This window comes from Lotus japonicus, chromosome 6, assembly GCF_012489685.1.
Source record: "Lotus japonicus ecotype B-129 chromosome 6, LjGifu_v1.2".
NCBI lineage: Eukaryota > Viridiplantae > Streptophyta > Magnoliopsida > Fabales > Fabaceae > Lotus > Lotus japonicus.
Window position 1 is genome coordinate 51,106,674 of NC_080046.1, and position 22,398 is coordinate 51,129,071.

General features: G+C 36.1%; 3 protein-coding genes across 5 annotated transcripts; 2 read left to right on the forward strand and 1 right to left on the reverse strand.

Annotated features, from left to right (window-relative positions):
- Positions 1–2,203: 2,203 nt before the first annotated feature.
- On the forward strand, positions 2,204–8,551 carry LOC130726051 (GDSL esterase/lipase CPRD49). 2 transcript variants are annotated; one of them, XM_057577266.1, is made up of 8 exons: positions 2,204–2,319; positions 2,447–2,540; positions 3,817–3,985; positions 5,238–5,315; positions 6,116–6,256; positions 6,916–6,992; positions 7,096–7,245; positions 8,081–8,551. In XM_057577266.1, the coding sequence occupies exons 3-8, from the start codon at positions 3,875–3,877 to the stop codon at positions 8,292–8,294; spliced, it is 771 nt and encodes a 256-aa protein (XP_057433249.1). In that variant the 5' UTR covers positions 2,204–2,319; positions 2,447–2,540; positions 3,817–3,874; the 3' UTR covers positions 8,295–8,551. The 2 variants fall into 2 exon arrangements, with proteins under 2 accessions (XP_057433249.1, XP_057433250.1); XM_057577267.1 differs by lacking the exons at positions 2,204–2,319; positions 2,447–2,540 and adding an exon at positions 3,582–3,715.
- A 2,177-nt stretch (positions 8,552–10,728) lies between these two features.
- Positions 10,729–16,804, forward strand: LOC130723066 (protein ALTERED PHOSPHATE STARVATION RESPONSE 1). 2 transcript variants are annotated; one of them, XM_057573988.1, is made up of 6 exons: positions 10,729–10,977; positions 11,511–12,441; positions 13,013–13,197; positions 14,225–14,448; positions 14,797–15,124; positions 16,124–16,804. In XM_057573988.1, exons 2-6 carry the CDS (start codon positions 11,712–11,714, stop codon positions 16,535–16,537), a joined length of 1,881 nt encoding a protein of 626 aa, XP_057429971.1. In that variant the 5' UTR covers positions 10,729–10,977; positions 11,511–11,711; the 3' UTR covers positions 16,538–16,804. The 2 variants fall into 2 exon arrangements, with proteins under 2 accessions (XP_057429971.1, XP_057429972.1); XM_057573989.1 differs by lacking the exon at positions 10,729–10,977 and adding an exon at positions 11,010–11,146.
- A 1,240-nt stretch (positions 16,805–18,044) lies between these two features.
- On the reverse strand, positions 18,045–21,078 carry LOC130723608 (protein REPRESSOR OF SILENCING 3-like). The gene is made up of 3 exons (XM_057574714.1): positions 20,540–21,078; positions 19,529–19,948; positions 18,045–19,394 (listed from the first exon to the last, which is right to left on the reverse strand). The coding sequence occupies exons 1-3, from the start codon at positions 20,990–20,992 to the stop codon at positions 18,315–18,317; spliced, it is 1,953 nt and encodes a 650-aa protein (XP_057430697.1). The 5' UTR covers positions 20,993–21,078; the 3' UTR covers positions 18,045–18,314.
- Positions 21,079–22,398: the final 1,320 nt, after the last annotated feature.

A 22,398-nucleotide genomic window follows, 5' to 3' on the forward strand; every position in this document is an offset into this window, starting at 1 on the left:
AAGAGGAGTATAGTGCTCTCATGCACAATGGAACTTGGTCCTTGGTTTCTTTACCAACCAACAGAAATGCAGTGGGATGCAAATGGATATTTAGAATAAAGGAGAATCCTGATGGCACAATCAACAAATACAAGGCCAGGCTTGTAGCAAAGGGATATAGTCAAGTCCAAGGGTTTGACTATTCAGAAACTTTTTCTCCTGTGATTAAACCTATAACTGTGAGACTTATTCTGTCTTTGGCAATCTCTAAGGGTTGGGCACTCCAGCAACTAGATGTGAACAATGCTTTTCTAAATGGGGTTTTAGAGGAGGAGGTTTACATGTCTCAACCACCTGGTTTTGAACAAGGTGATAAGTCCATGGTTTGCAAGCTTCACAAAGCTTTGTATGGTCTGAAGCAAGCCCCGAGGGCTTGGTTCCAAAGGCTCAAAGAGGCTCTCTTGCAATATGGTTTCACTGCCAGCAAGTGTGATCCTTCTCTTTTCACCTGTACAACTCCACAAGGTTGCATTTATATGCTTATCTACGTAGATGATATCATTCTTACTGGTCCCTCCATGCCTCTCATTCAGCAGCTCATCACCAAGCTTCACTCTACTTTTGCTCTCAAACAACTAGGGCAGTTAGACTATTTTTTGGGTGTTCAAGTTTCTCATCTATCTAATGGAAATCTGTTCCTTAATCAGTCAAAGTACATCAGTGATTTGTTGATCAAAGCTGGCATGGCAGATGCAGTGGGCATCTCTACACCTATGCAACATGGTTGCAAGTTGTCTAAACATGGGGGCACTATTATGACTGATTCTTCTCTCTACAGAAGTGTTGTGGGGGCACTTCAATATGCTACCATTACCAGACCTGAGATATCATTTACAGTTAATAAAGTGTGTCAATTTATGGCTGACCCTCATGAAGAGCATTGGAAGGCTGTCAAGCGCATCCTCAGATATTTGAAAGGGACTATTACTCATGGTCTGCTGCTCCAACCTTGTAATTTGGCTCAGCCTCTTCCCCTTGTAGCCTACTATGATGCAGATTGGGGTGCTGACCCTGATGATAGAAGATCAACTTCTGGTTCGTGTGTTTTTCTTGGCTGCAACTTGATCTCTTGGACAGCCAAGAAGCAAACTCTAGTGGCCAGATCAAGTACTGAAGCTGAGTACAGGAGTTTAGCCAACACCACAGCTGAGCTTTTATGGGTCCAATCACTGCTCACTGAATTAAACATTCCCTTTCAAGTTCCTACAGTTCTATGTGATAATATGAGCACTGTTTTGCTTACTCATAACCCTATTCTCCACACCAGAACAAAACACATGGAGATGGATATATTTTTTGTTCGAGAGAAGGTGCAGAATAAGAGTTTGGTGGTGCATCATGTGTCCTCAGAGCATCAAAGAGCTGACATCCTCACTAAAGGTTTGTCTCCAACTAGGTTTCTATTTTTAAGGGACAAACTGAATGTGGTTGACAAGCTGAAGCTTGTCCCACCTTCAGTTTGCGGGGGTGTATAAGTGTATATGATATGAAAATATCGAGTTAGTGTAATAGTTGTGAGCAGTGCCAGCTGGACACATGGCAGTTATGACAGCTATGAATCTGTTAGGATTCAGTTAGGATTAGAAGCTTGCTTTGCAAGCTAGGTACACATATATAAGGAGAGCTTCTCCACTGTAACTGATTAAGCAATACAATTCAGTCTCTCTCTCTCTCTCTCTCTCTCTCTCTCTCTCTCTCTCTCTCTCTCTCTCTCTCTCTCTCTCTCTCTCTCTCTCTCTCTCTCTCTCTCTCTCTCTCTCTCTCTCTCTCTCTCTCTCTCTCTCTCTCTTTTCTCTCTCTCTCCTCTCTCTCTCTCTCTCTCCTCTCTCTCTCTCTCTCTCTCTCTCTCCTCTCTCTCTCTCTCTCTCTCTCTCTCTCTCTCTCTCTCTCTCTCTCTTCCCGATTCCAAATTCTTCTATCAGGAGGATATTTGTGTTTTAATAAAAGAACGTGTTGTAAATCCAAATTTTGGACTTAAAACCACCACCTAAATTGGCATTCAATGGTGAAATTTTCAAACCTCATACCAAGTGGTTAGCAAATTGTTTGGCTGTTTCCTTTAAACTACACATGTTAAGCGAAGAAAAACCAAAGAAGGGATGAATAATGGCAACTTGTTTCACTAGATAGTCTAGCATTCTTAACTTAAAATAAATGCTTGGGGTTTGTTTGGTGAACTCCCCGCCATAACCGGATATGGCAACGCCGCAGTGTCATTAAGATAGTCATAAAAAGATAACCTACTCCCATCTTCTCCATGTCTCCCTTTTGCAGATAATTGTACGGTCCATTCATTTCTCTCTTCCCCTAACCCCACCCACTAGTTCAATTCATATTTTATAAAACTAGATCCATCCATCCATCCATAATTCATTATTTATTGCTAGTGTTCATTCAAATAATGCAGCTTCATTAGCAGCAGCAGAAGAAGAAGAAGCAGGGTATGTTGTGAGTGACTCTCTTGTTCATTCGCACTGTGTTTTATTGAACCTTCTGATAAGGTAATTATTTACATGCTTATATTTCTGGATTCTTTCATTTCCCTTCATAACTTCTGTACATTTTTTTTTTTCAAATTCACCATGACATCAAACTATCTCCAAGATCGATGCATAAGACACTACTAGAAATTCATATTAATTGATTAGGAAACTACTCAAATTAGCCATTTCACACAACAAAAATTAGAATTGCAATTTCACACCTGGAATAATACAATTCAAATTTACAGCCCAATCTATACTTTTAATCTTCTCCTTGTTCTAGTAACTAAGTCAATATTAGGTAAACCAGTTCAATCACCCAGCAATTTGGCCATTGACTTATTGACCCGGTGGCTGATTGAGTGTCAATTTTGAGCTGAATTTTATAACACTGAACTCATCATCATGTGAGTTATGGTTTACCAACGAAATGATTAGTTTAGAGAGTATACTCTTCAATCCTTATTTCTTACTTAGTTAATGAGGTGATTAATCTGAACAGCTTGGACTGATATAACCAGAATTAGAATATGATGTAACAATTTTTATAAATGAAAATTAACTTTAGATGATACTATATAAAATAATTTAAGGAAAATTCTGTAAAAGTAAATTCTAATGAAAAACGTTTCAAAAAAAAAAGTTCTAATGAAAAACAGTGGACCGTTGGGTAAAATAAAATTTTCCTATTTTAACCTTTAATATTATATTTTATAGGAGAAAATACGATTTTTTCCCTTAAATCTTTCAACATTTTTTTTTCCTTTGTATAAAAAAACTATTTTTTCCTCATTTGCTAAATTACATATTTAAAGTCATTTTTTGTTTATCATAGCACAACTGGTAGATAACTGAATTCCTTAAACATTTAGTCTAGAATTCAGTTATTTTTTTTACCGACAAGGTCTAACACAACTAATACATAGTTAGACTCTTTAAGCATTTAAAGCTCCCAGATATGCATATATGAGAAAATATGAGAATAAGGAAATAATTTTTTTTCCTTTACTCTTTCAACATATTTAAAAAAATAAAATAAGGTATAAAATTATAGTATATTTTACACGTGCAACATGATGAAGGAGTAAGCCTATATAAACCAAACATTGTCGCATGAAATAAGCACGATCCATCATTCACAACTAAACTCGTGAATTTGGTACTCCACATGGTTATCATTGAACTTCCACGAGGTTAGGAAAACAAAGTGGCACTTCAATCTTTTCTTGTTTCTCTAAGTTTCTTCTTACTTCACTCACTTTTTAGTTGTTACATTATATTACATTCATTGCAGATCTCTGATTCAACCTTAAACAAACAAAGTTACTCAGTCAATAGAGAAAGACAGGGACATGGTTGGACCTTCGAGGCCTCAGTTCGTTCTCTTCGGTTCCTCCATCGTGCAGATGAGTTTCAGCCATGGTGGTTGGGGTGCCATTCTTTCTGACATCTACTCTCGCAAGGTATATGGTACTCTCTCATAAGATTCTGCATTCATTCCTTTGCATTTTGATTCAGGAAGCATGATGGGGTGGGCTAAATTCCTGACTTTTGAATGCAGGGTTTCATAGGGTGATCTGATCTCTAATTGATGGGTTTGATTTAAAAATGTCACATGATTTTAAAAATTTGTGGACTCACTGTTACAATAGACCAATCCAATTAACTATCTTAAAAATTTAATCAATTGGATTAAGACACATGAATGATTTTTATATTGTATTTTTAATTGACAACTGACTGGCTTAATATTTAGGTAATGCTTGATTATATTGTATGTTCCACCATCTTGTGTGTCTCCCAGTTCAATCATGTTGTATCATATTATATTCATCCTACCCTAAAGCAGGGTTTAGGGCTTTGTTTGATGTGTCCATTTCTGTTCGTAGGATCAAAATGTATCACCTTTCAATCTCATGACTTTGTTGTGTTATATTATTTTGGGCAAAACAAAACTAAAGGTACCATCCACACACCTAAACACACATACCCTGTTGTTATTTCAATATTCTAAAACTAAAAGTACCCCTTACAATGAGTCCGGGGGTGTGTTCCGATTAAGATCTCCCGGAATTTAATTTCCGGTGAGTATTTTTTATTACCTGATTGTAATTTGTGGTAGTTATATTTTAACCTTCTGGTATGTAAATGTTGATGTCCTCGATGAATGCAATTACTTTGAAGAACCAAATGAAAGGTAAAGGGGAAAAGGAGAATATGCTGTTGAGAGACTAAAGAGAAGCTGCAGGGGATTGGAGGATGAGCTTGATTTTAGGGTAGGAAGAGTAAAGGATCTGTATAAAGGTTTGAATGAAGTTAGAATCGCTTTGCTGGGATCAGTATAAATGGGAGACCTGCAGTAACTTGGTGCAGTAATTTAACTTAGATTCGTTCTTGTTGACCTCCTTTTTGGTTGCAAATGATCAATTTCTCAATTTTGTACTTTACCCTTCCTTAGATAATTATATTCTCCTAAAAGATGCACTAATTGATTATTATAAAGTAGAAAGCCTTTGCAAATACTGCATCCAGATATTTACATTTCACAAGTTTATGTGTCAAGTGGAAATCTAAATATCCATGTACCGATCTTTTGTGAGAGTGACAGTGTGTGTCCTTCCCGAGAACTTTTCTCTTTTTGTTTCTTTTCCTCCAAAAGAATATTGATGATAGTCATCTGTTAAGCTATGCTAATGCAAAAAATACTCATTGTAGGCAGATATATCGTTACGAGGATACTATGGTTGGAACTCACGGCGTGCTCTCCAAGTCCTCAATCAAGTTTTTCCAAAGGTATTGTACCTCAAAACTCAAAAGCTAACCATTCATTTGGCAGATAACTACATTGCCTTAACTAAAATGATGCCTTGATTCAGCTTGCTTTCTTCATTATAACTGATTGATGAAGCTTGTAGTTTAAAATTATTTATGGGTTGAAAGCACACAATTGCTTGAAATGATATATTCCCATTTCCTAGTTCCTTAATCTATTTTGATGTCCTAGGAGGAATGTTTCATTGTTTCATATTTTATAATCTCTAAAGTCATTATTAAATAAGTCTAAAATCAATAGCAATTGGTTTATGTAGTGAAATTAGTAAAACCTAAATCAACATGGGGGAAAATAGAAAAATAGAAGTACAATTTTTTACACTAACCAATTGCAGAAACCTTATCTGACCGCCAACAATTACCTTGTAAAATGAATGTCTACTGAAATTCAGAAGACACAAAATTTAAGATACTTTTCTCTAACCAATTGTATTTTCCTTGTGTAGAGGCTAGACAAGAACTTAGGATGAACAATTTCCAAATCTTTCCCTGGTTATATATATGCTCTGCTAATGGTGTCCTGAAGTTCGCCATTGTATAGGATTTATATTTCAAATATGTGTTACATTAGGAACATATATAGGCACTGGTATTGTTTAAGTTTATCCAGGCTAATGTTGGATCCATGGAAATGGAATTTTTTCATGCTTATCGTGTGGTCCATATACTTTTACATGCTATCTCTTTATTAGTTTTTTATGCGATTGCATTTTTCACATTATGCTACCTGTATCATATATTATTGTTATCCCACTTCCCAGGATGCTGCTGCACAGCCTTCTCTTGTGATTGTTTATTTAGGAGGTAATGATTCCATGGGTCCTCACTCGTCTGGCCTAGGCCCTCATGTTCCTCTTGAAGAATATGTTGCAAACATGAGAAAGATTCTGGTTCATATTCAGGTACTTTTGCTATTTTAATCATTGAGTTCTTTCTCTATTAGTTCCATTTACTGTGCCTTGGAGACAGATATCTTCACTTTCAGACACATCAGACACTTTTATGACAAATTTAAAGCCCATTTGATTTTAAACCAGCCATCACATTGTTGCATATCTTGCCTGTCCTGGATTATCCAAAGTTTTTTCCTCAGTTCTCACATATTTCTCATTAGCATAGGTTAGCATAAATCTATAATGCATTCAGTTGTGAAATATAGTTTGCTTGAGGTCATTGTATTCATATATAATTGTATATGAAACAACATATGCAAAACAGTTTGGTTATAGAATAGAGCTATGATGTGTCAAGAAAATATAACATGTAGATAATAGTGGAGTCCACCCAATTAGGGAATTGAAAAAAGCAGCAAAAAAGTTATCTAGGGAAAAATAGCGAAAAATGATTTGTTGCAGTGATTCAGGAATGGACACAGATTGTAACTCTTTTTTAATGAAGAAAAACAGTTCTTAAACATGATGAAATTTTGATCAAGGATCCCCTTCCACTCAGCTTCTCTTCCTATTTATAGGCAACATGCCTTATTCATCAATCCACTAACCAACTACCATTCTATTATTTTGTTTTTGTGTTGGCTTCTAACTAACTATACCTAAAACAGAGTCTCTCTGAAAAGACACGTATCATTGTTCTCAGTTGTCCTCCTGTCAATGAGGAAAAAGTGCGTGGAAACGCTAGGTAACCTGAACATATTTTTCTTTACATTTCCATCTCTTTTACTTGTATTTACAAAACACACAAAGTTATAATCATATCATTTTTATTTTTCTTTCTTAATCAGTCCATATTTAAGTGAGGTGATAAGAACAAATGAATTATGCGGAAGCTATTCAGAAGCTTGTGTAAAGCTATGCCAGGAACTGGGTGTGAAAGTCGTTGATCTTTTTAGAGCAATACAGGAGAGAGATGATTGGATGGATGTCTGTTTTACGTAAGCCTCTTGACTCTTGGTTTATTGATGTTTTTTTTCCCTAAATACTATGAAATTTGAGAATTGTCATGAAATTTATCCAAACCCTTCCCTAGCTACTCTCTAGTACCATGTGCTTGCTTTCTTTGCAATATAGTCTAAACGTGCAATCTTCCATCTTACAGGCATATTGACTGATACAATCTTTTGATCAATTTAAACATGGATTGGTCACTTGCTTATAAGCTGTAACATATTATGCTATTTTCCTCTCCCTTCACTAGACTTGTACATCCATAAACTGTTAACTATTTTGATCCTTGAAAGATTGGGTTGGCTTTAACTTGGTCCCGAAAAGATAAGTGATATCAATTTAGTTCCTGAAAGTTGAAGAGTGACATCAATCTAGCCCGCTAAACATTTTGACATCAATTTGTTTTCTTCAATAATAATGTAGCTTGATCCATATAAGCTGACCCTATGTAGTGAGAAAAGACTTCAGTTGTTGGTTGTCTGTAGTTCTTCAATACGATATACGACATCAATTTAGTTTCTTAATACTCAATTTTGTGGTTTCTGCATAGAAAGATTTTTTGGATGTTACTTTACATGTTTAGGGTACTAATTTGATGTCACATACCTCTTAAGGATTGTTTGGCTGGAGAGTTATGGAGAGAAAAGGAAGAGTAAAATTTTCAGTTTAAATATAAATAAATACTCTTCACCCCAATTTGATGTCACATATCTATTAAAGAACAACCCTTTTTGGTACATAACTTATGAATGAGAATGATGTCAACCGATAAGTATACCTAAAATATCTTTAATTTGTTGTCATCTATGATGAATTGTGCAGTGATGGTATCCATTTAGCAGCTGAGGGAAGCAAAATTGTGGTGAAAGAGATACTGAAAGTACTTAAGGAGGCTGACTGGGAGCCATGCCTCCACTGGAGGTCAGTGCCCACTGAATTCTCAGAAGACTCGCCATATGATCTTGTCACCGCTGATGGGAAAAGTACACTGAATCCTTCTGAGTGGACTTTTTACAGAGAGGTTCAATGGGACTAGGTCCCTATTTGCATTTTCTTCACATATATTGATTGGTTATCTACAACAGCATACCCTTATATTTTAGATAACCTTTGAAGTTATTTTATTATTCAACTGAAAATGAGTTGAATAGAGCAGATCCATACTTCCATAGCTATATGCAAAAATCATCAAGTCTTGCATTTAGGGGATTTTTTTTTTAAAATAAGTATAGCATTAATAATGTATGAGACATATTTCTTTATTTTTAAAATTTACTTCCTACATTTCCATTATTATTACTATCGGTATTTTTCTTCTTTTAATTGCGATTAGATTACTTGATTTCTTCATTGCTGGAGGAAAGTTCATGGTTAATTTTTTGCTTTTAAAGTTCAAGATTAATTGATAAACATACTGTTTTTGGAAACAGAGTATAAAATTATTCTTGCTCATAAATAGGGTTGTTGTTGCTTATACTCATACTCTTTGTTTCAGAAATTGTGATGGAATTGGTTTCTCCCATAGATAACTGCTTTTGTTATCCATGGAGATTGATCTTGAGCTGCCTATGCTTTAGCATGAGAAGCTTGATATTGAATCTAATGAAAATGATGTTGCTGCTACTTCATGTGATATACATGTTGAGGTGCGAAATAGTGTATGTTTGAAAATTCTCCGACAATTGATTCTAAAACTAAAATTAATTCTAGTACCCTTAATGTCATAATTGATTATGAGGAAAACTAAGCTGGTTTAGAACATGTTTGCAGTAGTCCATCTTGAATGTCTGAACACTAAGAAAGTTGAGTGTGACCAGGTGGAGAAGCTGATAAAAATTTACTTACTAACAAATCTTGACATATTCTTTTTTCTTATTTGGAAAACTGGATAAAACAGACAACTAAGATTTAGTGTAACATATATGTGAGTAGAATTTAATCAGCATAAATAAAATTTACATGTTACCATAAATAAAATTGATTAGTTTAACATATACTCATATCATCATACTGTGTAATACAAATTTTCATGTATAATATGCGCATCATATCATTACTTTGCTGAAATTTTTTGAATAGAGCTTAGGACTTACCAACAATATTGTTAATTGTGGATAGCGCGTCATGGCGAAAAATCAAAATCTCACTATACATAATAAATAATGGCAAAAATAATGATTATATGAGGATATAAGCCATAGCCGAAAAGCCAAAAGGCTACCAGAAAAATTATCATGGCAATTGATTACTCAGTTTGGCAAGCACTCATCTCCACGAGACATAAAGCCCATAGATGATAGAATTACTAAATGCCTGTCGTGGCTCTCTTAACTAATAAGTATACGCATGCCAGTGCTAGCATATATAAAAAGATTATTATCCAATAAAGCAAAAGCAATTGCAATAAAAATTAGTCTGTTTTAATGTTCAAGGTTGGTAGGCCAATGCAAAGATAACAATTACTACCAAACACCGAGTAGTCATAAAGTATACTTTTTAGTCATATTTTTGCTGCATGACACCAAAAAGTTTAAAAAGGAAAACTGCACTGCGCAATATTCAAATAATCTATGACTAATGATAAATATTAATATGTGTATCTTAGACTCTAAGATACGACCCGGCAAGCCCACTATAGCACCCATGCTCTTAGTTAATGTTTAGCACAAATAAATATAGATTTTTTTTTATATTTGGAAGATTCTATGTATGCATATACCAGAAATTTTATAGGCATATTCCCTCACACAATCTTTTCAACATATATTATCAAAAAAAAAATCTTTTCAACATATTCTTCATTATTAACAAAAAATTATATAAATTTCATCAAATAAAAAAATGAGAGATTCATATAATTTAATGAAACTTCACACATTTTTTACTAATATATTGAAAATATCACTATAAAAAAAGTTTTACATTAATAAATGCATGAAAATTAAACTCAACTTTATTAGTGTGATAGTACAAACTTTTTAAGAAAGTTGTACAAATCCAACTACAATTACTTCTTCTATAATTGCCGAAGCCAACAACATCCAAAAGAACATATGAGTTGGTTGGTGTAGCTAAGTTACATATTTCAGGAATAATGTTTCTTTCACATTTCAGGTTTAGTTTAACTCTCACGTTTCTATAGGCCGGGTTCGAACCTCCATTTGGATAATAAAATATCATTTTGTGGGAAAAATTCTCCTAAGAAAAATTCTTTGACGCTTATTTCTAAGAATTGCTAGTTTTCCCAACATGTCACGGGTGTTTATCTGATAATATCAAAGTGTTCTTCCTATTCTACCATTTTTATAAGGGTTTTGATTTATTCACACACCTTTTTCTCTACCATATTATTTTTCTACTCTCTTTATTTTTTTATCTGTCGAATCACTCATCATATCTCATATCATCCTTCTCTTTCCTTCATGTATATTAAGGTGGAGGTTATTGACTTATTGGTGAACATAACTTCATTGATTTTATGACCAAAAAAAAACAGATGAGTCTGCCAAGTCAGAAAAAGCTTTTGAGAAAAAAGCACTTTCCCTCTTGTATAGAGTTGATCTTGAGCTTTGCTTTGCTCTATGACCCTCATTCCGATTGCAAAGCTCAAGTGACACTATAAAGTACACACCTTTACACTCAATGGGGTTCAACCACGTGCTGTTGCTGCTGCATGCTCTCTCTCTCTCTCTCTCTCTCTCTCTCTCTCTCTCTCTCTGGTAATGCTCTCTCTCTCTCTCTGCAACTCTTCTTCTTTGGATACTTGTCTTCTCGGGTTTCGAGCTGGTTGTCTCTCTCTCTCTCTCTGTCTCTGTCTATGTCTTTGTTTTGTCAAGCATGAATGAACAAGAGGGAAGTGATTCTCTCTCTGAGTAGCAGTAGATTTGTGTATGTCAGAACTACTTTTCTAGTTTCAAGATTTTCTTCTGCATTTGCAAATTTGTTTATCTTAATTTCTCCTGAAATCTGTAAAAAAATATTTGCAACTTTTTTCTTGTATTCTATTTCTTATGTAGGATTTGGTCATGGTCAATAGTTTGCATTTTCCTTTTCTTCTGTGGTTTGTAGTGACTGTGGTGCATGTACTGTTCTGATTCTGGGTTTGTGTTATGAAGATTTGTCAGTTTCATGTTTATTATATAGCCTTATGGATATGAGATGGATATGAGAACTGTGGAATGTTTTTAATTGGAGGAGTGTGTATTGTCTTTATGTCTTCCTTGTGATTTATATGTTTTCTGGGGTTTTGTAGGTGAGATTCATTGGCTGTTGAATTGTCAGAATCTATTGATGAAGCACACCAACTGATTTCTTGACAATATTAAGATCATTTCATAGTTCACTATCTGTTTACAAAGTTTTTGGGCACTTTTATGACTTGTGAGCTTCTTAATCCAAGATATATTGTATAATCAAAAGGCTAGTATAATCAACTGATCATATATCTTCCAAAATGGGATGTGTTTTGTCAAGTGCTAATGGGGATGAGAGGCTTGGCAAGTGCAAGGAAAGGAAGAGGATAATCAAACAGTTACTTGGTTATAGAGAGGAGTTTTCTGATTCCCTATTAGCTTATTTGAAAGCATTGAGGAATGCTGGTGCCACCCTTAGGCAATTCACCGAGTCAGATACATTAGAGTTTGAAATTGCCTCTAATGGCGTGGCTGACCCGCCTTCTCCACCTACCCATCTGCTACCACCACCCTTGCCTCCTTTTCTTGCTGACGAGACTGCGTTGCAAATGGCCCAAGAGGAAATACAAGAGAATGATAACAACTATGTTCCTACACTGGAAACTGATCCCAGTGTGAACTCGCATTGGCTATTTCAACCTGCTGTTCAAGTAGAATCAGTTGAGGAGGAGAATTGGGAAGAAACTAAAACAGAATTCGAGGATGAGGACCCAGACTCAGAAGCTGGTGGGAGTGTTGGAAAATCGCGTAGTGTGAAGCAACCTTCCATAGGACCAATTGATGATAATTCCTCTGCATTGAGTATATATAGAAAAGAGACGACAACTTTGCCGATGGTGGTTGGTAGAAAAGGGAAAACATTGGAGGGTATAGTTAAAGAGTTAGACGATTATTTCCTGAAAGCATCAGCATGCATAAAGGAAATTGCTGTTCTTATTGATATCAGTGGAGCAGATACTCTTCTGCGGCAGAATTCTAGGCGTCACAATAGTAAGGCTACATACTCTTTGTCCTTTAGTATTGTGGAAATTCCATTATGATAGATTAGCTTTTGTGGTTCACTCTTACCCTTTGCCTCCTGTCTTTTCTGATCTTCATGGTTTCATTTGATGACTTTTAATATTCATAGACCTGAGCTTAGTTACTTGTTTTTTAAAAAATGTTTTAAGATATTTCCGTGGAAATTTTACAGCTTGTGTAATAACTTCTGCATTCATTAGGAATTGCAGTTATTGTAGAGCTTTGTGGCATTTTTAAGAGGTCACAGAAGTCTGGTAGATAATCCTAAACAACTGAAGTTGTGAAGACTTAATTTTAAACTATGTTTTCTGAAATATAGTATACAATATGAAGCCTTTCTTATTGACTATTGAATGAGAAAATGAATGGAAATAGTGGAAAATGAAGGAAGATGTACAAGAGAGGAAACAGAGTGTTTCTGTAATATGACTATCAAAGTGATTCTATTCCTTAGATAGATTTCTCAGATTAATACAATTGATTGACAAACATTGTCTATATCTGGGTGATGATGTTTTGTTATTTGTGCTGTTATTTGTAGGGAAGAGAGACAGTTCTGCAAAGGTCTTCAGTGTACTGTCACGGAGTTGGTATTCTAAGTCAACCCAGTTCACCAAAGATACCACTGAGTTTTCTGGTCCTAATGAACCATGCAAGCCTGGGGCTCATTGTGCCACACTTAAAAAATTATATGCCGCAGAGAAGGAACTTTTCAAGGCAGTTAAGGTACGCCAATGAAGAAAATAATGAGCAGTCCAGGGGTACTGGTTTTGTATGTGTTTAGTGCAGATGTGAAGCATAGCCATATATTGAATTAATCTGGCTCATATCTTACTTTGTAGACAGGAAATTGGAAATTTGCCAATTTGGTGTGGCCCATGTATTTTGGGGCTGTAATAAGAGACTAACTATCATTTAATGCAAAAGATATTAGGGAAAAAAGATCAGTAAACAAGATAGAGAGAAAAATAAGTGGAAGGTCTTGAATAAAGAATATTAGTATCCCACTAGCCCTGATATTTTGGTGCTGTACAAGTAACCCCTTGTCTTAGTAACTGCACCTTCTTATATTCTCCCAAATTCTTCTTTTCCTTGCAATATGTGACCCATGTCTACTTGCTCGGAAAATACCATTCTCTTCGCCCTTCCATTTTCTTATTTTAAGTCTATTTCTCATTGTGATCCGGTTCTTGAGTCTAATTACCTTCACCTTTATTCTTAGGCTATTTAAATATGGAAGGCTGTATAGCTTACAGCTCAATTTATCTTAGTACTGGCATTTTCAGTGAAATGACTTAGTTTACTTCTATCTCTTGATTGATAACCTACTTTCACGTGGGTTGAATTGTTGTTTGAGATCAGTTATTCCATTTAACCTATATTCATAACACACTTTTTTCCCGTGTGGTAAACATGGAGGCAGAGGCATCCAGTAAGACTAGGCTCATTCCCTTTGTTGAGATGAGGGAGTTTGATGGAGTCAATCATGTTAAATAGAGTTAGTCATGCTAACAACCGTTGATTCATTAGTGGCTCAGTAATTGAAGGAAGAATATATGGACACTGCAATTAAAAGCTATCGTTTTTGCCTTTGTTTTATATACTGAAACTGCCATGTATTCCACTTAATTTTAAATTTGGTTTCAGACTTGTTTATTTATTTTATTTGAAGGGAAATCTTTGTATTTTTTTGTTTCAAATCTTTGGCAAGAATGTACTTCTTTTCTCATTTCTCAAATGTCATGTAATGTAGGAGGAGGGAATTGCCAAATTGGAGTTTGACAAGATGTCCTTGTTACTGGAAAAGCAAGAGAATGAGAACCTTGACTTGGTCAAAATTGAGAAAACTCGATCAAGAGTTGAGAATTTGCAATCAGATGTAATAAGCCTACAGCAGTCTATCAGTGAAACAACTTCATTAATTTTGGAGGTTATAGATGAGGAGCTTTTACCGCAGCTGGTTGCATTAACTGCAGGGTATATTTCTCAGAACTTGGATGCAAAAATTAGACTTGCAACTTAACGAAATGCACACCAGTCTAAGTTTGGTAACATTATTTTCTCCTCTTAAAGATATTTGAAGAAATATATTAAGAAATAGTGTGGCTGTTGATCCCATTCAGTTACTTTCATAGAGATCCCATTGTGTCATTGTTGAATTTATCTAATAAAGAGTTAATGTCATTTTCTCTTTCCCTATGGTGAAAGTCCTCTAAATACGGTATGGGTAATTTAGGAGGCAAATGGCGAACATCATTGAAGAGTGTAATAACAATATCTGAATCATGTCCTGTGTGGTGCTTTAAACTGTTGATTATTTTGCAGGTTGGCACAAATGTGGAGGACAATGCACGAGTGCCATAGGGCCCAAGCACTCATCTCCCAGCAGTTGAATAACCTCAGTGATAACCATAACACAATACTGAATTCTGAATATCATCACCAGGCTACAATTCAGTTTGAGACTGAGGCCTCTTATTGGTATAATAGCTTTCGCAAACTTGTGAAATCTCAACGAGATTATGTAAGTACCCTCCATAGGTGGATTGAGCGTACTAGCTGCCTCAGGGATGGTCATCAACGTAAGGATCACTCCTCTATTGATAGTATTTGTCAACAGTGGGAGCTTGGGCTTGGCGGATTACCTGACGAGGTATTTTTTGCCCAAACTTGATGTTATTTTTCCTGTGCGCTTTGTTTATTTTTCTGAAAGGTAAAGTGTGCCCATTAATTATATGCTGAGGGAGAGAGCGATAGAAGAGGGTTGGTAACCTGACCTGAGACATCAATATAGAGTTGAAAATTATTTTAGCAGAACTGTTATGCTATTCTATTTTAACAGGTAGTAATCTCATACTGTTCTTTTTCAAAATTCAAATTACTGCAACTGCTTTGTTTTGTTTGTACTGTCACCTCCTTTTGTTCTTGTTTCACATGGGCCTTGGTTCTGCACTTTCGAGAGAGTACAATTGCGGTATAGCTTTAAGTTTTGACTTTTGTCTCAGTCAGTGGAGCAATATTGAGAATAAGCTGAGAGGAAGTGTGAGCAAATGAGAGAAAATCTAAAATAGAGAGAGAGAGAGAGAGAGAGAGAGAGAGAGAGTGTTTGAGTGAATGATTCAGATTTTCATTTCTTGTTAAATGTACTAGAGTAATTGTCTTTACTTTTTACACAATGAGCGAGCTGTAACTACTCTTAACTAAATGCAACAGTTATAGATGTCACTTAACCAAACTCTAACTAGCATCAAAACTACTCTAACTGATTGCAAACATAACTTAAACTTACAAAATGATCCATTAATTCTGTATGTCTTTGCAAGATCAGTCAACTTCTTAAAAAGTCTGACTATAAACTCGGGTTAACTCCAGACTTTGACAACCATGCTTGGCTTGACTGGCATAGTTCAGGGTATGATCTAGTTTGCCTATCTGAACTAATAGAGATATAAACCATCCTTGCATTATCAATGTGCTCAAATATTGTCTGAAAGATTAAATGATTTATATGGAATAAACACAGAGCACTTCTTGCTGCATGAAGACTCTTCTTTCTCCCCTCTGTATTACAAATCTGTCAAGTATTTTGTGAGTGAATTTTGTTGTAAATATCTAGATTTATAATTTTCTGTCATCGCTGGTGTGGTTACAGGAGACCTCTGATGAAATAAAAAGTCTTTTGTTATCCATCCGTTCCATTATTGCCCAACAGACCGAGGAAGATAATATTCTGAAAAGGTTGGAAAAAGTTGAAAGGAGGTTGCAAAAATGCTTGAACTCGCTGGCTGCGATGCAAGAAAAAAATGAACCGAGCTCTGAAGATGATGGAGAAATAGCTGATATGAACACCAAGCTTCCATTATATGCTAAAAAAGCTGAAGCTGAAGCCTTAAAGAAGCAAGTGGAAAGTGTGAAAGAAAATTATTTGGATTCTGTCCAGTGTAGTAGGGCCATGACACTCAATCACCTCAAAACTGGACTTCCCCATCTCTTCCAATCACTGATGGAATTTTCAAGTGCTTCAGCCCAAGCAATTGAGAGTATCAATGCCCAGTCAAGCCAGTAGAATGGAGTGAATAGTGCATCACAAACTTCGTGATATGAACAAAGAATATATGTTGGTGATATAAATTGTGTTCTTGATGGCCTGTATATTGAAATAACATTATGTTGAGCCATTCTGATGGTTTTTTGTATACCTTCAACTCTCCTTAATCCTTTACTACACTGAAAGTACTGAAATGCAGTGATTGTGTAGAAAACATATGTGGCAGGGAGATTTTAAATATATACCATTTTATAAGATTAGGAAATTGTCATGCTATTTAGGACAGTACTTTCGCACAACTAATAGTAGCAAATTATACCATATCTTATGAGTAATAGTCGAATGAAAAATATTACTAATTTATGATATCAATTACCAAATACCAGTACCCACCCATTTAAAAATGGAGGGATTTCGTACCTTTTTAACTTGATTGGTCATATTATTGGCTGAAATAATGTCCTAAACAAAACACAAAAAGAAACTAAACCTTCTGTTTTTATACAATGGTACCGGAGCACCACCCTTAAATCATTACCTTAAAATGTAATAACTAGTTTGCTGCACTTACTGTAGCTGTGAACTGTGGTTATAATTTCTTACCTTGTGCTGGAGGGGATCCGGATCCCCTATCCATTGTGTAATTATGTTTTAGAGCTTTACTTTTTTAATTAAGGTGTACTAAAAAGTAGGAGGTTGCCCCATGAATTTTTTCATTCATGAAAGTAAAGAACATATTCCTTTAAAAAAAAGTCGTGTCGGGCTCGGATACTCTCCAGTGAAATTCTCTCAAGTTTTCTCCAGTGGACAATTGTGGCGGTTTTGGACCGCCACAAAATGTTTACAGCTGCCACAAAGTTTGCCAATTTTTTCAGTAGCATTTTGTGGCCGCTGGAAAAATTTTGTGGCCGTTCAAAACCGCCACAAATGTCCACTGGAGAAAAATTGAGAGAATTTTACTGGAGAGGATCCGGACCCCCAACAGGTGTTGTTTGTTGCAATAAAACCATTTTTATTTGTTATTTAAATTTTGGTGGGGTGGGGATCTTCTCAATTTTCTGTAGTGGATATTTGTGGAGGTTTACACCCGCCCAAAAATGTTGCCTACATTGTTTTTTTTGGGGGGGGGGACAATCCTAGTCATTCCACACGTCCTGTATTAATTTAAGTTAAAATCACATATGATCCAAGGATAGCATATGAAGCACTTAGTAACATCACAATCTGTTGTTTCATCATTAAACTTTGCATCTGATCTCAGCTTATTTTAAAAAAAAAAATGAGTGTAAAAGAAAGTAATCTAATCTAATTGCTGACAATCATCATGAGAAATGGATGTAACCATGCTTGTAGGAAAACAAATATCACTTTTTTTTATTTGAAGCTGTCACAGCTAAAAAAATTAAATGATTTGACCATCTCAAAAAAAAGAAAATGGTCACGATATCAATATCTTAGACTTGAACTTCAAGATAACTTCGTCAAATTAAAATAGAGATAGGACTAATGGATATGTTCTTCTAGATGCAGATTGCTGAGGATTCCTGCTTGAGAGAATCCAATTCCTTCGTTTTTGGTTAATAAAACAACAAAGATACAACATTGCAAGTGTGTAAAGAAAAAAGTATGAATAAATCTTTTGCAAAGTGCATACATAGTCTTCCTGTTTTCACAGTATCTGAAAACGGATTTGCCTTTCTTTACCTTGCATTTTCACTTGATTGAACTGAAAAAACAACAGTGTATATAAATCATAATACTGCTCAAACCCATGAGATCATGCAGCTCAATGCCTTTACTTCTCACCACGCTTTCGCTTGAGTGATCCACTAAGTGCAGCCTTAGCTTTTGCCCACTCTTTCAAAGAAGCAGCACTCCTCATAAATGAGCAAGTTTCGCCTATTTCAATATCAGCAGTGGACGTGTCGTCGTCTCCTGGACTTGTTTCAGTTTTTTGCTCCACTACTGGAGCAGCAGTATCACTGGCATCAGTATGCTGACTCTTCTCTGGTATAATCTCCCCGTTGAAAGCTTCATTAGTAGTATCCATATTTACACCACCATGCTTGCAATCATCGGAATTGGCAGGATCCACAACAGGCTCCTTGAATATTGGCTCTGGGAAAGTAATGTCAGGCAAAATTTGCGAAATGCTGAAGGAATTATTACTTGGACTAACCAGTTGTGTCCAGGATTGCTTTCGCAGCCACGAAGCACCTCTACCCGTGTTATTAGGTGCCACATTATGCTGAGTTTCAGCAAGCTCATTTGTCACTTGTTTATGGGTAGGATGGGCTTCAGTAGGCTCATTCATCACTCCTTTATTGATAGGCTGGACTTCAGCAGGCTCATTTATCACTCCTTTATCGGTAGGCTGAGCTTTAGCAAGCTCCTTTATCACTCGTTTATTGGTAGGTTGTGGTTCAGCGGACTCTTGTATCACTTGTGTATTGGTAGGTTCGCTCCCTGGGTATTCATCATCGCTTTCACTATTTTCAGTTTCGTCGCTTGCAGATGAGGGTGTCGAAGGATCATCAGTTCTTTGTTGATCTATACCAGAATCGGGCTTCGGCAGTATGAGAGAGGCACTGAAAGCAGCGCTGCCTCCTTGACCAAGAAGTTCTTTCCATGAAGACTTCTGAATCCATGAAACTTTTGCAGGATGTGCACCAGATCCCAGCTCATCTGGAAGGGTCTTCGTATTACTTTTGCTACCAGGGGTTGTAGAGACACACCCATTGCTTTCGCTCTCCAATTCAGGAAGTGGTTTTCGCTTCTTGACCTTGTTCTGACTGTCATCACTCCTTTTCTGCACTTGAAGCATACTCTCCTTCGGTTCTTCCTTGGCAATTCTTGTTTTGTTCGACCATGATTCCTGAAGATCCAAAGCAACAATTGTATAAAATAGATTATCAATTCTTATAGGAAACTGATACTACCACTTAGACAAACTATACCAATCTGATTTTTATTGAAATCCCCCCCCCAAAAAAAAGAGAAAAAACTAACCGGATTTTCCATGATCCTTTCAAGTTCATGGCTCCCAGATAAAGCTGCTTTACTTTTCTTAGTCTCAATATTAATAATGAGACCGTCATCATCATCATCGGTTGCACTATCTACTTCACATTCATTTAAAGGTAAAGCATCAGGTGATTTAAAGGAATCCTGCCCCTTTTCAAGATCCTTGGTGTTGGAAACCTTTTCTTTTTCAAATAGCTTGTTCATCACAGCATTCATTATGTTAATTTCTTCATCATTTATTCCACCAATTTCTGCTGTCCCATGAGAAGGCACTTTTCCTCTTTCTTTGACAAAAGGACTACAATGTTCCTCACAATCACAAAAATGCACGGGCATCGGAGGAACTTTAATATTCTGGAAACTATATTTGTGCTTGCCAGATCCACTGAATGGTATAGATTTCACCTGCACTAATATAAACGCAGCACGTAAATATTGAGATGTGATTTAGCACTAATATATTTATACATAGTGATATACAACAGTATTGAAAATGCATCTTCAAATAACTAATAAAACAACATTTTTATCCGTAAAACTACGAGGCAGTTTTTGGTAAAATTGCCTATAGTAAAGGTGAATTAATTTATGTTTGGATACTTTTATGAGAAATGTGATTTTTATAGGGTAATGTGAAATACAGTTATGAAATCTCACAATTGTTTATGTCCAACGCCGTGCTTGTTTCGATACACGGTGAAAACCAGAGTCAAACCAAAATCACAGTGGACAGCCTCGAAAGCTAATAGGATTTGCAAAACCATAGTACTGATTCCTCAATAGATCATAATCAAGATAAGACATTATCTTAATCCTAGGGCTATGTACTAATTTCCACAACCATGTGACATGAATTACAGTCCAATAACTTAACTCTAGCAGACTAACAGAAACTAAACTAACAATAAGAGTAATAACCACACAAATTGAGATGCATTAGCACAAAATATGAAAAATAAATAAATAAAGCTAGCTATGTCATATTCAAAAAGTGACCTTTCTCAATCTGGGAAAGAAAACCCTGAGCTGCTTCGTGTCTGGAATATTCGAAGCGCGTCTCGCATTCGGGTTTTCCTCCAATTCATTATTCTGAGCAGGAACATCATCATCATCAGATGGTGATTGGATACTGTTAACCAGAGCTTCTTCTTCCCATTCTTTCTTCAACCGTGCAAGGTAATTCTCTTTGGCTTTCTCGAGTCTGAGCCTTCCACCCTTCCATGCGCAGCCATTGTACTTGCTGAAGAGCTTGGTGAGCGATTTGGGATCGGTGGGGGAGGGGATGAAGTCGAGGTAGGCGAAGCTGCGGCCTTTGGTTCGGATTGTGTCGATTGATTGGACGGTGCCGAGAGAAGCGAATAGCCGCTGGAGATCATCGCCGGTGACGGCTTCACCCAATCCTCCGACGAAGATTCTCACTGCACTTTGCTCTTGTTCCTCTTCCTCCATGGCTACTGAACCTCACTCTCTGTTACCCAGGCAAATGTAATAATTTAGGGTTTAGAACCAGGGCTCAACGACGCCGTTTGAATGAAAAGGAAATAAAGGTATGTTATTACTACAACTAAAAACATATACAAGGAAAAATACTTTTTAATATTTTTTAATTAAAATATAATTTATAATGTATTGTTGTTTTTAAGAGTAATGATATATCACCACAAAAATATAGTACAACTAGTCGATAGCAAGACTCCTTAAGAATCTAGTACAAGATTCGGTCTCCGGATTGTACGAATGGAGAATGATTTATTGGAAGATAAACACCAACTTAATGTAACTTCAGAGTCTCGTGGAATTAGTATTATAACTTTTGTTGTGATGATACTTTGAAAAAAATTATGATATGTTAACACTCGCACGATGCAATATCTCGGGACACCTATAAAAATTAGGGTGTTGTTTAATTACAATTTTTTTAATGCAAGAGAAGAAAATTATTCTTTCACAAATAAAGCTCATAAAGTGTCTATAATACAAAGTTCGCTTAAACTCATCAATGAGTTGTCAATGATTATCATATGGCAATTACCAAGCTTCCCTATAAGTCTACCCACACATCACCATCACATGAGTCAACTCCACTTGTCAAGCTCTCCTCAACATTTCCTTGATTTGCCAAACAACATCAAGATGCCTATGCCAATCATGTAATGTAGTAGCAACAGTCCCCACTGCATTATGAGAGTCATAATGGCACACAACCTTCCTCAAACCCATCTCACTAGCAATGGTAAGATCCTACAAAATTGTTAATATTTCAATGTGTAAAGAATCAGAGCAACCAAGTAATCCATAAAAATTGTGAATCCAAAATCCTAAGTGGTCCCTTAACCCCCCTCCCCCCCTCCCCAATTTATATCTCTCGGACTCTAGGAACATGTTATCGTCGATGTTGACACCCACAACATGTTGTGGAGGAAGGCGCCACAATTTCGCAACCTGCCTATTATCATTGTTATTACATATTGTAAAGGAAGCAACAACTGTAGCAATAAAGGACTCTATGGCCCCGTTTGGAAACACACCTTAGTTAAGCGTTTATGATCATAAGCTCTTATGACATAAGCGCTTATTCATAAGTTATTTTAAAATATTTATTGAAATAAGCTATATATAAGCATAAGCTTTTTTTTCATAAGCTATCATGAATAGCTTGTGAAAATGAGTTCAAAACAGTTTATGACCTACTATAAGCTGTTTGCATAAGCTCTTCCAAACACTGTCATAAGAGCTTATGCTATCAGATATGCTCTTCCAAACGGGGTCTATGTTTGCGACCACGATATCCCCATGCAAGTCTTCATCATGAAAACATAACTTGTTTCTATCAGACCGGTGACACCGCACCCACC

What these genes read in the sequence shown, in the direction of transcription:
- LOC130726051 (XM_057577266.1), top strand. Translation starts at nt 3,875, where the DNA reads ATGGTTGGACCTTCGAGGCCTCAGTTCGTTCTCTTCGGTTCCTCCATC. An exon ending in CTGACATCTACTCTCGCAAG is followed by an intron (nt 3,986 to 5,237) that starts GTATATGGTACT and finishes TACTCATTGTAG; the next exon opens with GCAGATATATCGTTACGAGG. An exon ending in TCAATCAAGTTTTTCCAAAG is followed by an intron (nt 5,316 to 6,115) that starts GTATTGTACCTC and finishes CCCACTTCCCAG; the next exon opens with GATGCTGCTGCACAGCCTTC.
- LOC130723608 (XM_057574714.1), bottom strand. Translation starts at nt 20,992, where the DNA reads ATGGAGGAAGAGGAACAAGAGCAAAGTGCAGTGAGAATCTTCGTCGGA. An exon ending in TCTTTCCCAGATTGAGAAAG is followed by an intron (nt 19,949 to 20,539) that starts GTCACTTTTTGA and finishes ATATTAGTGCAG; the next exon opens with GTGAAATCTATACCATTCAG. An exon ending in AAAGGATCATGGAAAATCCG is followed by an intron (nt 19,395 to 19,528) that starts GTTAGTTTTTTC and finishes TTGGATCTTCAG; the next exon opens with GAATCATGGTCGAACAAAAC.
- LOC130723066 (XM_057573988.1), top strand. Translation starts at nt 11,712, where the DNA reads ATGGGATGTGTTTTGTCAAGTGCTAATGGGGATGAGAGGCTTGGCAAG. An exon ending in CTGGTTGCATTAACTGCAGG is followed by an intron (nt 14,449 to 14,796) that starts GTATATTTCTCA and finishes ATTATTTTGCAG; the next exon opens with GTTGGCACAAATGTGGAGGA. An exon ending in TTGGCGGATTACCTGACGAG is followed by an intron (nt 15,125 to 16,123) that starts GTATTTTTTGCC and finishes GTGTGGTTACAG; the next exon opens with GAGACCTCTGATGAAATAAA.